Below are 14,109 nucleotides of genomic sequence, written 5' to 3' on the forward strand. Positions count from 1 at the left end.
GTTGGGATGGGAACCAGAGGGGACTGGCAGAGACGTGAGACAGTGCACAGTTTGCCTGAGGTCTTTCTAAGTGCCCTCATGCCCTGCAGTTTACCTTATTTTTATAACAGTCTCTTAAAAGACATTACTACATGTCCCATTTTACAGATGAGGAAGTTGAGGGTCTGAGGGGTTCTCATTTGTTCAAGGCTATGAAGCTCCTGTCTGCAAAGCCTAAAGCTCTTTTTAATAATGCCTGGTATCATGTTTTAGCAGCCCTGAGTCCACTGGGAATGCTAGCCTTTGTTTATGTCGCTTCCTTGAGCATGTTTTGTGGTCTTCCTTAAATTTTTTAAATTATACCTGACCCCTTGGAATCTGTGGATTTTTTTAATTTTATTTTTCATTTTTATTTTTGCACAGTGAGGGAAAGAAAGTAGCAAAAACTGGGTGTCTTTAATGGGAAAAAAGAATATGAAGCCTTTTTTTTTTTAAAGATTTATTTTTATTTTTATTTATTTGACAGAATGAGATAGTGAGAGCAGGAACACAAGCAGGGGGAGTGGGAGAGGGAGAAGCAGACTTCCTGCGGAGCAGGGAGCCCGATGCGGGGCTTGATCCCAGGACCCTGGGACCATGACCTGAGCGGAAGGCAGACACTTAACGACTGAGCCACCCAGGCGCCCCAAGAATATGAAGCCTTGATCTTATTTGTGTTTTTTTTTTGTCATCCTTTGGGGAATAATCTTTTAAAACCCAACTGGATCTGGTATACCAAACAATTCAGCTCAGGGCTCTGGTGCCACATCACCTGATGCCCTGGTCGAGCTCTTCATGGAATGATTTTAAGCTACTCAGTCATTGATCATGGGGCGCTTGCGTTTTCCTCTGTCCTAGTTTTTGGAGGACTCCAGCATCCCCAGGTAGTGTTGAGAAAGGAAGGGGATGTGGCCATCCCTTTAATTCACCCCATTTGTCGAACACCTTCTCCTGGCCCATGTGCTCCCAGGATGCAGGTGTGAGTGAGCTCACCCCCTCTTTCATGAAATTTGGTGGGTGGTGATGAAAAACAAATCATCACAAAACACTGCCCTAGCAGGTCTCAGTAGCAAGCAGTGGTTGAGGTTGCCACAGGGACCTCCTTAAGGCCAAACCAAGGAGGGACATTTAAGGGCAAGGTCAGAAGATGAGCAGAAGCCACAGAGACCTCGGGGCACGGGGAGAGTGTTGGCTTGTATAGGGACCAGCAGGCAGCCAGTGGGAAAGGCAACTCTCGAGGGAGTGGAGAGCCATGTACTGGAATGTTGGGGGCCGAGCAGGAGCCAGCTCAGGGAGGGCTTTGGGTGGCAGGGATCACTGCGGTGGTCTAGACTAAAGGACGCACTTGATCACAAAGGGAGGGGACGGAGACCAGACAAGGTTTGCCACTGGAACAGAAGTGTGGGCCCCACCACATAAGGCGACTTGGTGGGTGGGGGAACCATTTACAGAGCTGGGGGAGGAACAGACTGGAGAGGGGTGAGGACGAGGTGACAGAGGGGAGGGCGTTCGTAATTGCACTTCACCTGTGTTCCTTTTGAGATGCTTGTGAGATGTCCTGGTGGAGTTGTCAAGCAAACGGGTAGGCGGGCATACAACAGGGCAGCCGCTGTGCCACTCCCAAGGGAGTGAGAAAGCCCTGCAGGGGAGACAGGTGGAGGAGGAGCTGGGTAATGGGATGATACCACTGCAGTGGAGAGAGGAGGAAATTTGAACAGGAGGGGATGGCGAGTCAGGCGCCAGGGCAGAAGAGTGTCCCCGGAACATGGGGGTCAGTCTGTGGGGCAGTCTTTCATCTTTGAAGTCAGTGGTCGTGGAGCCCTGTGACTATGCTCTGTTGTCCCCCACAGCGTTCCCAGCTGTCATGATCCTCTGGGATGTGCTGGGGGCGTCTGGCAGGGAGTGGGGGAGGCTCCAGGCCCCAGTGCAGGTGGGATCATTGTTGAGGGCTCATAGATCCTCAGGATAATACTCCAAAGCAAATTGGCACATTTTCCTAAATTTTTAAATGTATCTCATCATAGTTCTATGTTTGGCCATCGTGTTTGTAATTTCTTAACTTTCTACAGATTATTTAAGTTTGTTAGAAATTTCACCATATTATTACTGTGTTTTATCATTCTAAGATGCACTTTTTTTTTCAGATTGTAGTATCTCTGAAATCAGGTTGTGCTTTAGAAATAATCAAGATTTATTTAAATCTAATAAAATACAGTCTGTATGCTATTTTACTTGTTCATAATTTGAATTAATAGGAATGATGTAACACTTAAACATATATATTCACTGTATAGTTTTCCTGAACAGCTTTCATGGATAGAAGGATTTTTTAATTATTTAAATTTTACTGACAAAGAAACAGGAGCAGATTTGGGTTGGGGTAGAGGTTGGGTCATCTTTCTGTGGACTGGGATTGAGGTCCAGGTAGGCCATCTTGAAGGAGGGGGGTGTGCACATGGACGTATGAGGAAGCAGAGAGGGGGAGATAGTTTCCCGGGCAGTGCTCTGGAAGAGGAGGCCCCCTCATTCCTGGTGATACTGTCCAAGAGGGAGGGACATCTGACATCATTTGGGACTGGAGTTGTCAATTAGGTCATTGCTGACCTTCACAACAGGTTCAGGGTTTGTTTTTAAAGGAGCATTGTTAAGAAGTGGGACGCATTTTGGGTGTATCTAATCTGAGAAAGTTTGGTGACCAAAGGAGCCTCCTCGTCAGGTTCTCCCATGGACTCTCCTGTGGGGCTCTCAGATGTAGCCTCCTGCCGGGTTCTTTCTAATAGGAAGTTCAGGGGAAGGGGGGGTGGTGGTGTTCTTCTTGTTTGGTTTGGGGCTTTTGTTTGTTTTTTGAGAAAAACTTAAGAACTGTGTTATGGAAATGTCCTGATTCTTAAAGTTGTAACGAGGGAAATCAGGAGTGCTGCTTATTTAAAATTGCTCATGAGAGTGTGTTAGGATTCACATTGGTCCCCATGTCACAGGAGTTTGAAGTGGAAGCTTCAGGTGAGGCCCCGAGATCACTGCTGATCCAGGTCTGTCCACGGGAGGAAAACATGGCAGGTGGAGGCCTGTGCGCTCAGGGGAGGGCTATGCCCTCCTGCCAGAAGGACGGAGCTGGGACTGACTGCGCTGTTAGCTGCATGGAGTGGCGAGCAATTAGCTGCGGCCTATGCGGCGGGCGGGGGAAGGGGGGGCCTCTGTGCATCTTAGGGTTTTGTTTCTGTTTCTCAAGGTGTGTCCATGGACCCACTGCTCCAGAGTGACTGGCTCCTGGACCCCATCCAGTCTTCCTGGGCAGAATCTCTTAGAGGAAGGACAGGAAATCTCTGCTTTTGTGGTCACTGTTCAGTTTTTTCTTTTCCAGTGTTTACCACTCAGTTCCTTCTAAGGCAGTTCAGGAGAATCACCCAGTAGGTGGGTTTATTGTTCTTTCTCTTAACACTGGAATCTGCGGTTTTAAAACAACTGCCCCAGTGACTCAGATGTAGAATAACATTTTTGAGAGCCTCTGTCCATTACAGTGTTGGCAACCTGCTGTAGAGGGGGCTGACTTTGTTGGTCTCTGTGTCCACTTTAGTACCTCAAAAGGCTTCCCCCAACCCTTGTTTGTCTTATTCTCATAATTTTCTGTCTCCTGTATCCAGTTTCTGATCACTGAGGGGTCAAGACTTGAAATGACCAAGCAGGGTGAAGCCTCATGAACCCAGGGGTTCCTTGCAGAGATGCTCCCCTTCTCATAACCCTGTACACCTGCTCCTTGTACTTCACAACGGGAACTTACAGTCACTGATTGGTTGATAGAGCCCTCCTGTCATTCTGGGGAAACCAACAGCGAGGGAGTGGTCACACCAGCTCAGATCACTCCATGGTTAGGAATGGTGCCTCTGTCCTTGAACTGGGAACCATGGGCAAAGGCTAGGAAGTAAGTGTGTGTTATTATTAGTAACAGCAGTGTTTGTGTATTTTTAAGAGTTTACATCTGCTTCGCTCATCTTCTTCACCTCTGTCTTGAAGATCCCTCAGAGAATATGGATGTGGGGCCTTTGAAGAATAACTGAGTCTAGAATTCTCACCAGTAGCTCTGTAAATCCTTGCTACTGTTTAAACTTTTGGCAATACATATCAACCTAAGCACAAAATAAGATACCTTGCAAATACCAGGAAACTATAAATTGAGAAAAATGAACAACGTCCCTTGATATCAGGCATGAGCATAAGGATTGCAAGTAGTCAGGGTCGTTTGACTTTCTTTCCAGGGTCTGATTAGTACAGGCCTTTCTTCAGCCACCCCCTCTAGGTAGCAGCTCACATTATCTCCAGGGACACTCTGCTCTCACGCTTCCTGCCGAGTAGAGAGCCTACGGGAAGGCTCCATGGCTCTGAGGCTGGGCCGTGTCCCCACTGACTGCTAATGTTAGGATGGGTGCCTGCCTGTCAGCAGCAAGTGCGACCGAAGTTTACGAGGCATTTCTGAGGAGTGAGGTGACCCTTCGAAGACCTCTGTAGAGAGCACGCTTGGTCTGGATGCTTGCACAGGGCTCCGCACCGTCTGGCACCGCATCTGAAGTGCCATAAGCCGATTTTCCCTCCCTTTCCATGGCTGCCTGAAACGGCCCCGAGGCTCATGTCACCAGACACCAATTTGTCACATGAGGAATTTGCCAAATTATCAAATACTCACTGTGATAAGTATTTCTGAAGAACGTGTTCATGTGTATTGATGATATTCAAGAAGGATGTTTCATAAAACTTTTTGGTACATTGGTAATTCTCATGATCTGGTCATTTGGTGAATGGGCCTGATGTTGAGACCCTTGGTCTGGTTGGCCTGTCACGTTGGCCATTGGAGTAGATCCAGCACATTCTACCTTTTAGGGTTTATTTGTGCAGAAGCAGGTAACCACTCAGCCCTTCTTGGCAGACTGACTCCAGTTTGAAAGGAGTGACCTTGAGGCTGGGGAGAGAATGAGGGGGTGTGTCCAGTTGTTAGTCCCACACCTTTGCCGCCACCATGCCCCCACCCACTCCACGGTCTATCATGTTTTCTTCCTTGATGTAACCATTTTTTTTCTGTTCTAAAATAATTTCTTATTTGGAAGATTATTTAAAAATTCTTGTCCAGCTTGCTCATTTTAAGTTATTGTCTTAATGGGATTTAAATCTTAAATTTTAAGGTAATCTTATTTCTTAAAATCAATAAGCACCAAGCAAAAAGAAGAGAACACAAGAAACATTATTCGGCCTATCTAAACAGCTATGTTCTTTTCCTTACCAGTTGATCTTTATCATCTCAAAGGTGATTATTGCCTCTTCCTAGTTTGATAGCTGTGTGCACTTAATGAGCATTTTCTTTATTTTATGACTCCAAAGCTTTGCATACCCAGCTGTTCTAGGGTCCTTCTGGGGGAATCAGAACAAGCTCATATTGCAGAGCAATTCTGTGTCCCACCTGGTGTTTGCTTTGGTGTCATTTTCTGACTTGAAGTGGAGGCTGGGGAGAAGTCAGGTTTCCAGGTGGGCCAGGGGAAGGATGCTAGAGTGTGGGTCTGAACCCCACTGGAGATGTGGAAGGTTTGGGCCAGGTTAATCTGAAGGGCCATCTCCAGGAATCCCAGCCTCATGTGGATGGGAGGCAAGAGTTTGGTAGAGAGAGGAAGGGCTTCTACCACCTCCACCCCGCCTCCATCCACCCCTCCCCCAGTCCTACCCCCTCTCCTACCTTGGTCAGTTCCTGCTGTATACTGTTTGTGCTAGTCTTTGCAGATATGATAGCCTTTTCTTGGATGCTTAATGTAAAATAACTTTTTTCTAGGAAGAATGCCAGGATAAATTTTATTATATATGCTCTTTATGCACATCTGTGATTATATCCTTAGGATAGAATATAGGGCATATATAGAAATGGGTTTGGTGCTACTTATTCAAACCTGTGTAACAATAGCAATTCTAATAAAAGTACATGTTAGATTCTTTTAAATATTAAAGAATACCAGAATATTAATGGCTTGCTTTTCCAGGTTATTCGATGGATAAGGGTATGAACAAAGATTAAGTTATGGTGACAAGTGATACATGCAAAGAGCATGTGACCAAATCTAGCAAAGCCTGGAGTGGAGTGAGCAGGCTATAGGCCCTGCAGCTGCTGGGTCAGTGAGCTGTGTTCACCTGCTGTTACTCATGGCTCAGAATGTTCACATACAGGGTAGAATCGTGATGGAGCCGTTGTGGCTCTTGCACCATGCTAACCTCGTGATTAGGAATTACCTGTGAGCTCATTTGAGTCCCAGAAATGGGTATTACGTATATTTTAAGGATACCATTATATTGCCTTCAACAAAAAGCTATGTACCATGTTTCCAGTATTAAACAGTGCTTCCGTGGCTAGGGTTGTCACTCTGTCCTTTGATGGGAGAAAATGGTGTTTCATTATATTGATTTGCATTTCTTTGATTACTAATGAGAATTAAAGTACTTAGATTTGGAGACATACTTCCTTTTTTTTTTTTAAGATTTTATTTATTTATTTTAGAGTGAGAGCTCAAATGGGTAGGGGCAGAGGGAGAAAATCTTAAGCAGACTCCACATGGAGCCTGACGTGGGGCTTGATCCCAGAACACTGTGATCATGATCAAGAGTTGGATGCTTAACCGACTGAGCCACCCAGGCGCCCCTAGAGACATGCGTTTCTTTCCTGAGTGGCTTAGTTCCTGTCTTCTGACAGTTTTTCTGTTAGATTCAAAGCAAGGTGGTTAGCCCTCAGTCAAGGTAGGCTGCAGAGAGCTTAAGGGTGCAGCTCAGCTGCTAGATCACCCACTCCACCAGCACCGCCAAGCATTGCCCTCTGAGTATGGGGCACCCCTCTGGGGTTACTTCTGTTGTACCTCGGGATTGGCCCCAAGTTAGTTCCTCCCTTGGTGGTTGGGTATTAAATGAGTTGCTGCTTGTTGGGCACTGAACGCAGCCTGCACAGAGAACTTGAGAAATACAGACTGGCCAAGAGGAGAAGGAATTATACCCACGTGATTATTTGCTTTGTCTTGTGTGTTTCAAATACCGTTTCCTGGTTTGCTGATTGCATTTGTTCCAGCAGTTTTGGCACTTGCCCTTTCTAGACCGGTCTGCACTGCATCAGAATCACCTGTGTACCTTTTTGCTTTTCAGGGTTTTGCTTTCTTCTATGAAAGTACATACATGTTCATTTTGGAAAATTTGGGAAAAAGTTTAACACTTAAAACGATAAAGCACCCTCCTGTGGAACATTAACAAATAGAAATGCTCCTAGCTTTTCGTCCGCTCTGTGAATCCTAGTCTGGGAGGAGGGAATGGGGAATCAGTTTGTAGGGGTTTACTGGCGATTGGTTAGGAACCACTGCTTTGGGTTTTGTTTTTGTTGTTGTTTTTTTATGAAGGCCTTTACCACCTTTGCATTACAAAATACTCATTTTAACTACCTTCTGAGACCTTTACAGTTTTAAGATGCACATTAATTCTTTAGTGTTTTCTATTGATTCCTCTGATTTCTTTTTTCTCCGAAGTAGAGTGTTTTCTGGTTCTAAAAATGGTAGACACTTGTTGTAAAACATTCAGACAATACGTGGTTATAAGCAGGATCTCACCCCTGCCTAGGGGTAGCTACCAGATCATTGTAACAAGGTTTTTTTTTAAAGAACAGGTGCAGATAGATAAAGTTAATAAGGAAAAACGGAATGATTTCATGGTATTATTTTTTAACTTCCTTTTTTAGCTTAATGTTATTATAGACTGCTTTTGTGAAAGCATAAAGGTCTGCGTTATTATTGTTATCCTCACGTAACAATCATTTTATTACATCTCAGTTTTGGGGGCCAGACTTGGCTGGGCCGTTCTTTTGCACCTGGCTTTTTGACTAGGGTCACTTGAGGTCTGCCTTACTTTTCATGGCTGCATATTATTTCATTAGGTCTGTAGCCAAGAATTAATCCACCTTCTGTAGGATTTAGGGGTATTCTGGTTTTCAGTAACTTAATAACTTATGGTGTGATGCCTGTCTTTGCATGGACATTCTAGCACGCTAGCCCAGTCTCTTACTCCCTAATAATAAGTTGTAAGAAGTGGAGCTACTAGGTGAAAAAAATGCACATTTTTCTTTTTGATACAAGTGGCTTTCCAAAGTTAAACCAAATTGCATTATCACCAGAGCACCTGAGAATTCTCTACACCCTCATCAATACCAGTTATTTATTATATTATTTTGGTCAGATTGATAGGTGGAAAATGCCTTTTTATTTTAATTTCTTTTTTTTTTTTTTGGTGGTTAGTGACAGAGCTCTTAAAGAATTATTTATTCATTGGAGAGAGAGACAGAGCACAAGCAGGGGAGAGGCAGAGGGAGAGGGAGAAGCAGGCTCCCTGCTGAGCCAGAAGCCTGATGTGTGGGGCTCAATCCCAGGACCTGGAGATCATGACCTGAGCTGAAGGCAGATGCCCAACCATCTGAGCCACCCAGGCACCCCATGAGATAGAGCTTTTTAAAAAAAAAAAAACCATTTTATTAAGATACAACGCATACCATACAATTCCTGCCTTTAAAGTACATGAATCAGTGGTGGTTTATATTGTACAACCATCACCGCAATCAATTTTAAAGATTTGTTTATTTATTTTAGAGAGAGAGAGCAACAGAGAGCACAAGTGGGAGAGACAGAGGGAGAGAGAATCCTCAAGCAGACTCTACACTGAGCGCAGAGCCCAATGAGGGGCTTGATCCCAGGACCCTGAGATCATGACCTGAGCCAAAACCAAGTCAGACTCAACTGACTGAGTCACCCAGGCGTCCCTCACCACAGTCAGTTTTAGAACAGTCTATTACCCCGGAAAGAAACCCTGTACCATTTGCAGTTACTCCCCATTTTCTGTGAACCCCTACCCAGAAGCAACCAGTAATGTATTTTCTACCCCTGTGAAATGACCTCTTCTGGACATTTCAAAGAAATGGTATTTTACAGTGTGTGCTCTTTTGTGACGTCTGTTTTAACCTGAGCATAGTGTTTTCAGAGTTCCTGATTCAGCATGTGTTTAGTGCTTCCTTTTCGTGGCTGAATAGTAGTCCATTGTGGATGTATCATGTTCTGTTTTCCATTCATCCCTTAATGGGCATCTGGGTTGTTTCCGCTTTTTGGCTGTTATGAATAATGCTACTACAGACATTTGTGTGAACATAGTTTTCACTTCTTTTGAGTAGATACTTAGGAGAGGAATTGCTGGGTCTTATGGTGACTCTAGGTTTAACCTTTTGGGGAGCCGCCAGACTGTTCTCCAAAGCGGCTGCTCCATTTGACGTTGGTGTAGCTTTCCACATGCTCATCAGCACATGCTGTGCCTCTTGTTGTTAATTGTGGCCATCCTGGTGGGGATGACGCAGCGTCTCATTGTGGTTCCCATTTGTTTCCCTGATGGCTGATGGTGTTGAGCAGCTTTTCGTGTATTTATTGACCATTTGTGTGTCTTTTGGGAGGAAATATTCAGATATTTTGCCCATTTTTTATTTTTTTAAGATTTTATTTATTTATTTGACAGAGACAGTGAGAAAGGAAACACAAGCAGGGGGAGTGGGAGAGGGAGAAGCAGGCTTCCCACGGAGCAGGGAGCCCAGTGTGGGGCTCGATCCCAGGACCCTGGGACCATGACCTGAGCCGAAGGCAGACGCTTAACGACTGAGCCACCCAGGTGCCCCTATTTTGCCCATTTTTTAATTAGGTGTTTGTCTTTTTATCATTGAGTTGTAAGAGTTCTTTGTATGTTTTAGATGCGAGTGCCTATCACATCTGTGATTTGCAAATATTTTCTCCCATTCTTTGAGTTGTCTCTCACTTTCTCAGTGGTGTCCTTTGAAGCAAACAGGTTTTAATTTTAATGAGGTCCAGCTTCTCTTTGTTGTTGCTGTTGTTCGTGCTTTTGGTGACATATCTAAGAACTCATTGCTTAGCCCAAGGTCATGAAAATTTACTCCTGTGATTTTTCTGAGAGTTCCAGTTTCAGTGCCCACTGTTAGGTGCTGGGTTTGTTCTGAGTTACTGTTTGGGTATGGCGTGAGCGAGGGGTCCACATTCGTGCTTATGCGGGTGAGTGTCCAGTCCTTCCCTCTTCACCACCAGTAGTTCGGAAGACTCTTCTTCCCTCCATTGAGTGGTTCTGTCACTGAGGCGTGGAACGTGTTTTATGTTTGTCATATCCTTGTATTTCCTTTGTTGAGGTGTCTGCACATTTCCCCCACATACTTTTTAGTGAAGTAGTGGTGTTTTTTGTTTTTTGTTGTTTTCTTTTTCCTCTTAAGAACTCTTTATATGATATAAATGCCACAGCCTTCCTGGAAAGCAGACATTTCAGGAGCTTAAAAAATGGTCCTATCGAGGCGCCTGGGTGGCTCAGTCATTAAGCATCTGCCTTCAGCTCAGGTCATGATCTCAGGGTCCTGGGATCGAGCCCCATGTTGGGCGCCCTGCTCAGCAGGGTGTCTGCTTCTCCCTCTGCCGTTACCCCCACTCATGTGTGCGTTCTCTCTCTGAAATAAATAAATAAAATCTTTTTTTAAAATGGTCCTTTTGGGGTGCCTGGGTGGCTCAGTCGTTGGGTGTCTACCTTTAGCTCAGGTCATGATCTCAGGGTCCTGGGATCACTGTCTCTGTCAAATAAATAAAGAATATCTCCAAAAAAAAATGGCCCTATATTTTTACTATTTCTACTTCTTAAAAACAACCATTTTTTTCTCAGTCTTTTTACCTTTATTTATTTTTAAAAATTTTATTTATCTCTTTGACAGAGAGAGAGACAGCGAGAGCGGGAATACAAGCACAGGGAGTTGGGGAGGGAGAAGCAGGTCTCCTGCAGAGCAGGGAGCCCGATGCGGGGGGCTCGATCCCAGGACCCTAGGATCATGACCTGAGCCAAAGGCAGACGCTTAGCAACTGAACCACCCAGGCGCCCCTGAAGGGTGTTTCTGACGGATTTCAGGACACTTGCAGTTCATGTAACTCCTTCGTCTCATCAGATCTCAGTCTGAGAGTGGAGGCATTTGACTCTGCCCTGCATTTGTCAGCACCTTGCTAAGTGGACTAGCCCCATACAGCTCTACAGAGTCATCAGGAGGGCCAGACACAGGCACCGGAGGCGTGTCTTATGTTCCATTTTGCCCGAGACTTATGTCTACGACATGTAGAGCTCATCAAGCATCTCCTGATAAACATGTGCCATAGACTTTCCAACTGTGCTCTTTTGACATGTTGAGCTTCCAAAATGTGGTCATTATAGTTGAAAAAATGCTATTAAGAACATCCCAAATGAGAATCAGTGTGTTAATTTGTAGTAACCTAAAAGCATTCCATTTATAATTTAATCGTAAGTTTAGGGTTTCACCTGGCTTTTATATGATTTATATTTTTGTATGTAGCATTTCTGTATCTTAAGAAATAGGACAACTGGCATGGTCTCTTCAATAAGTCAGGTTCATGAAAAAATAAAGGAGGAGGGAAGCAATAGATGAACCTTAAAAACAACCACCAAATGTGGGGTGTGGGCCTTAATTGGGTCCTGTTTCTGCAAACCAACTTTAAAAGACACTTTTTGGACAACTAGAGAAATTTGCATATGGACTAAGTATTAATGAATATTAAGGAATCGTTCACTTAGGTGTGATAATGGTATCCTTTCCTGTTTACTTTTCTGTATATTTGATACTTTTGTAAATGCAGCAGAGAGAAGCCTGAGCAAGGGTCCTCTTCCATTTCTCCATTCCTTTTGATTTCTTATGGGACTTTCTATTGGGAATAACCCGATCGAGGAGGAAACTTTGAGTATCGGTAGTGAATGCTGCTGGGGGCATAGTCAAAGGCTGCTTGTGAAAGCTGTATTTTAAGTTGCAAGAAAAGGGAGGCGGGGAGTGTAGTTTATGTTCAGCAATGGGAGATTGGATAAATGAATGTATAGTCATATGCTCATTACAAATCATGCTGTCATATTGTATGAAACAACTTAATGGGGGCACCTGGGTGGCTCAGTCATTAAGCGTCTGCCTTCGGCTCAGGTCATGGTTGGGATCGAGCCCCACATCTGGCTCCATGCTCCGCGGGAAGCCTGCTTCTCCCTCTCCCACTTCCCTGCTTGTGTTCCCTTGCTCGCTGTGTGTCTCTCTCTGTCAAATAAATAAAATCTTAAAAAAAGAAAAAAAAAAGAAACAATAATCCGGGACAGAGCCTGGAGTTAAATACCAAGTCGTGTGTGTCTGTGAGTGAGTGAGTGATAGAAGACTGTTGATTATGGTTCATACATACGCATGTACGTAGAAGAGAAGACTGCAAGAAGAAAAACCTATCAGCACTTTAAGAGTGGACTCTTGGATGTTGGGATTTCAGATGTTAATTATCTCCTTCATAGCTCTTTTGCTTTTCAGATGTTCTGCAGCATGCATATAGTACTTTTACACCGGGGAAAATTAACATAAGGAAGGAGAGGTTCTCTTTTCCTTGGTGTTATGTGCTTCTCCAGTCAGCAGCTAGGACTTTGCTTTTGCTTTTGCTTTGGACCCTAGTTAGGTTTCCAGGAGTTGTGCTTCTGAGGAAGCCTTGTGGCTTTTCTACATACTTATTTTCTGAGTTCTCATAAAGATAGAACCAAAACAAAACTCTGTAACTTTTTGAAAATGAGCTTTGATTCGTTAAGAAATATTTGTATAGGTTTTTTTTTTCTCTTGTAATTGGAGGTAAATAGTTTTGATGCTTAATATGAAAAGTCAGAGAGGTGGTATACTTGGGGGAGGCAGTGAGTGCTGTGAGGTGGAGCTGGGAGTTGTGGGGTCAGAGCCTGAGAGAAGGTTAGAAACCCTGCACTGTGGACTGCATCCTTGCACATCAGGAATGTCACATGCCTCTCACTTTGTAAGTTTCTTTGGTACATTTTCTGAAGGATATTGGCAGTCTGTAAAGAATAAGAAGACTCCACAGATCACCTTTCCCATTCTCTTTGCAGTTGGGAGGTGTGGTCAGCCTTGCTTGTTAGTTTGAAAGGATGAAAGCAATTAAACTCTATATCCGTACTTTAGCAGATCATCAGCTACTTCTTGAAAAAATTGTCAGATATCTGAGTTGAAATTTTAATAGGCCACAGCATTTCCTGAGCATTAACAGCTGTACAGAAGGGTTGTCTTAAGGGTGTGTGTCATACAATTCTTTGAGGAGAGGTCAGAAGTGAAGCAAGAACTGTCCTGGTCACAAGATAGTGAAATCCGCTCTGCGTGTGGCTCCAGGTTCTCTGATGCACTGGGTATTTGCAATGGGTTGTGATTGGTCAGGCCTCGGCAGTCTAAAGGTTGAACCATGAAATTGCCAGCGTGTGGCCATTGGGCCTAACGGAAACAAGTTTCATATGGTTTAAGCTAAGACAGCCCACAGCCACTCCTGCACTTATGTATATTATAGAATAAGCTGGGTTTGGTTATGATGGTTCAGGAGTAAGTGTCATTTTCTTGCTCTGAGATCCTCACACATGAGTGAATTTTAACCAGCCTTCTGAGTTGGTTTATTTCTGTGCTTCTGGATCTTCCTTAAAATTGCTGTTAAATTAAAGAGAACCACACCAGCTGCCTTCTCTCTGTGGCCAATATTGCCCATCAGCTTTAACGTTAACCTGAAAAATAATGAATGTGAATTAGACCTCTGAAAGCTTATTAAAAAATTTTTATTAATTTGTTTTATTTTAGTCTCAGATGCAAACTTCAGTGGGAATTGTCCCCACACAGGCGATCGCAGCGGGCCCCACTGCAGATCCTGAGAAACGCAAACTGATACAGCAGCAGCTGGTTCTACTGCTTCATGCTCATAAGTGTCAGAGACGAGAACAAGCGAACGGAGAGGTTCGGGCCTGCTCTCTCCCACACTGTCGAACCATGAAAAATGTTTTGAATCACATGACACATTGTCAGGCTGGGAAAGCCTGTCAAGGTAAGTGCCGTTTTCTGAAATCCTGGTGGCGTGGCTTAGGATGAAATGTGTCCGGTATTCTTCGGGAGCTCTCTTGTTAGTAAGGTTCCTGCAACCTCCGCCTCCACACACCAACCAGGCACAG

General features: G+C 44.2%; 1 protein-coding gene across 4 annotated transcripts in view; it reads left to right on the top strand.

Moving 5' to 3' along the window:
* Positions 1 to 14,109, top strand: part of CREBBP (CREB binding protein) — a 121,165-nt gene that overhangs the window by 56,984 nt on the left and 50,072 nt on the right. For all 4 annotated transcript variants that reach the window (XM_025859064.2, XM_025859065.2, XM_073899597.1 and 1 more), the window contains one exon: positions 13,745 to 13,985. In XM_025859064.2, the coding sequence (XP_025714849.1) occupies positions 13,745 to 13,985 (241 nt within the window). The remainder of the gene's footprint in view (positions 1 to 13,744; positions 13,986 to 14,109) is intronic.

Source organism: Callorhinus ursinus, unplaced genomic scaffold, assembly GCF_003265705.2.
Source record: "Callorhinus ursinus isolate GAN/ISIS: 27379988/994484 unplaced genomic scaffold, GSC_fseal_2.0 scaffold13, whole genome shotgun sequence".
NCBI lineage: Eukaryota > Metazoa > Chordata > Mammalia > Carnivora > Otariidae > Callorhinus > Callorhinus ursinus.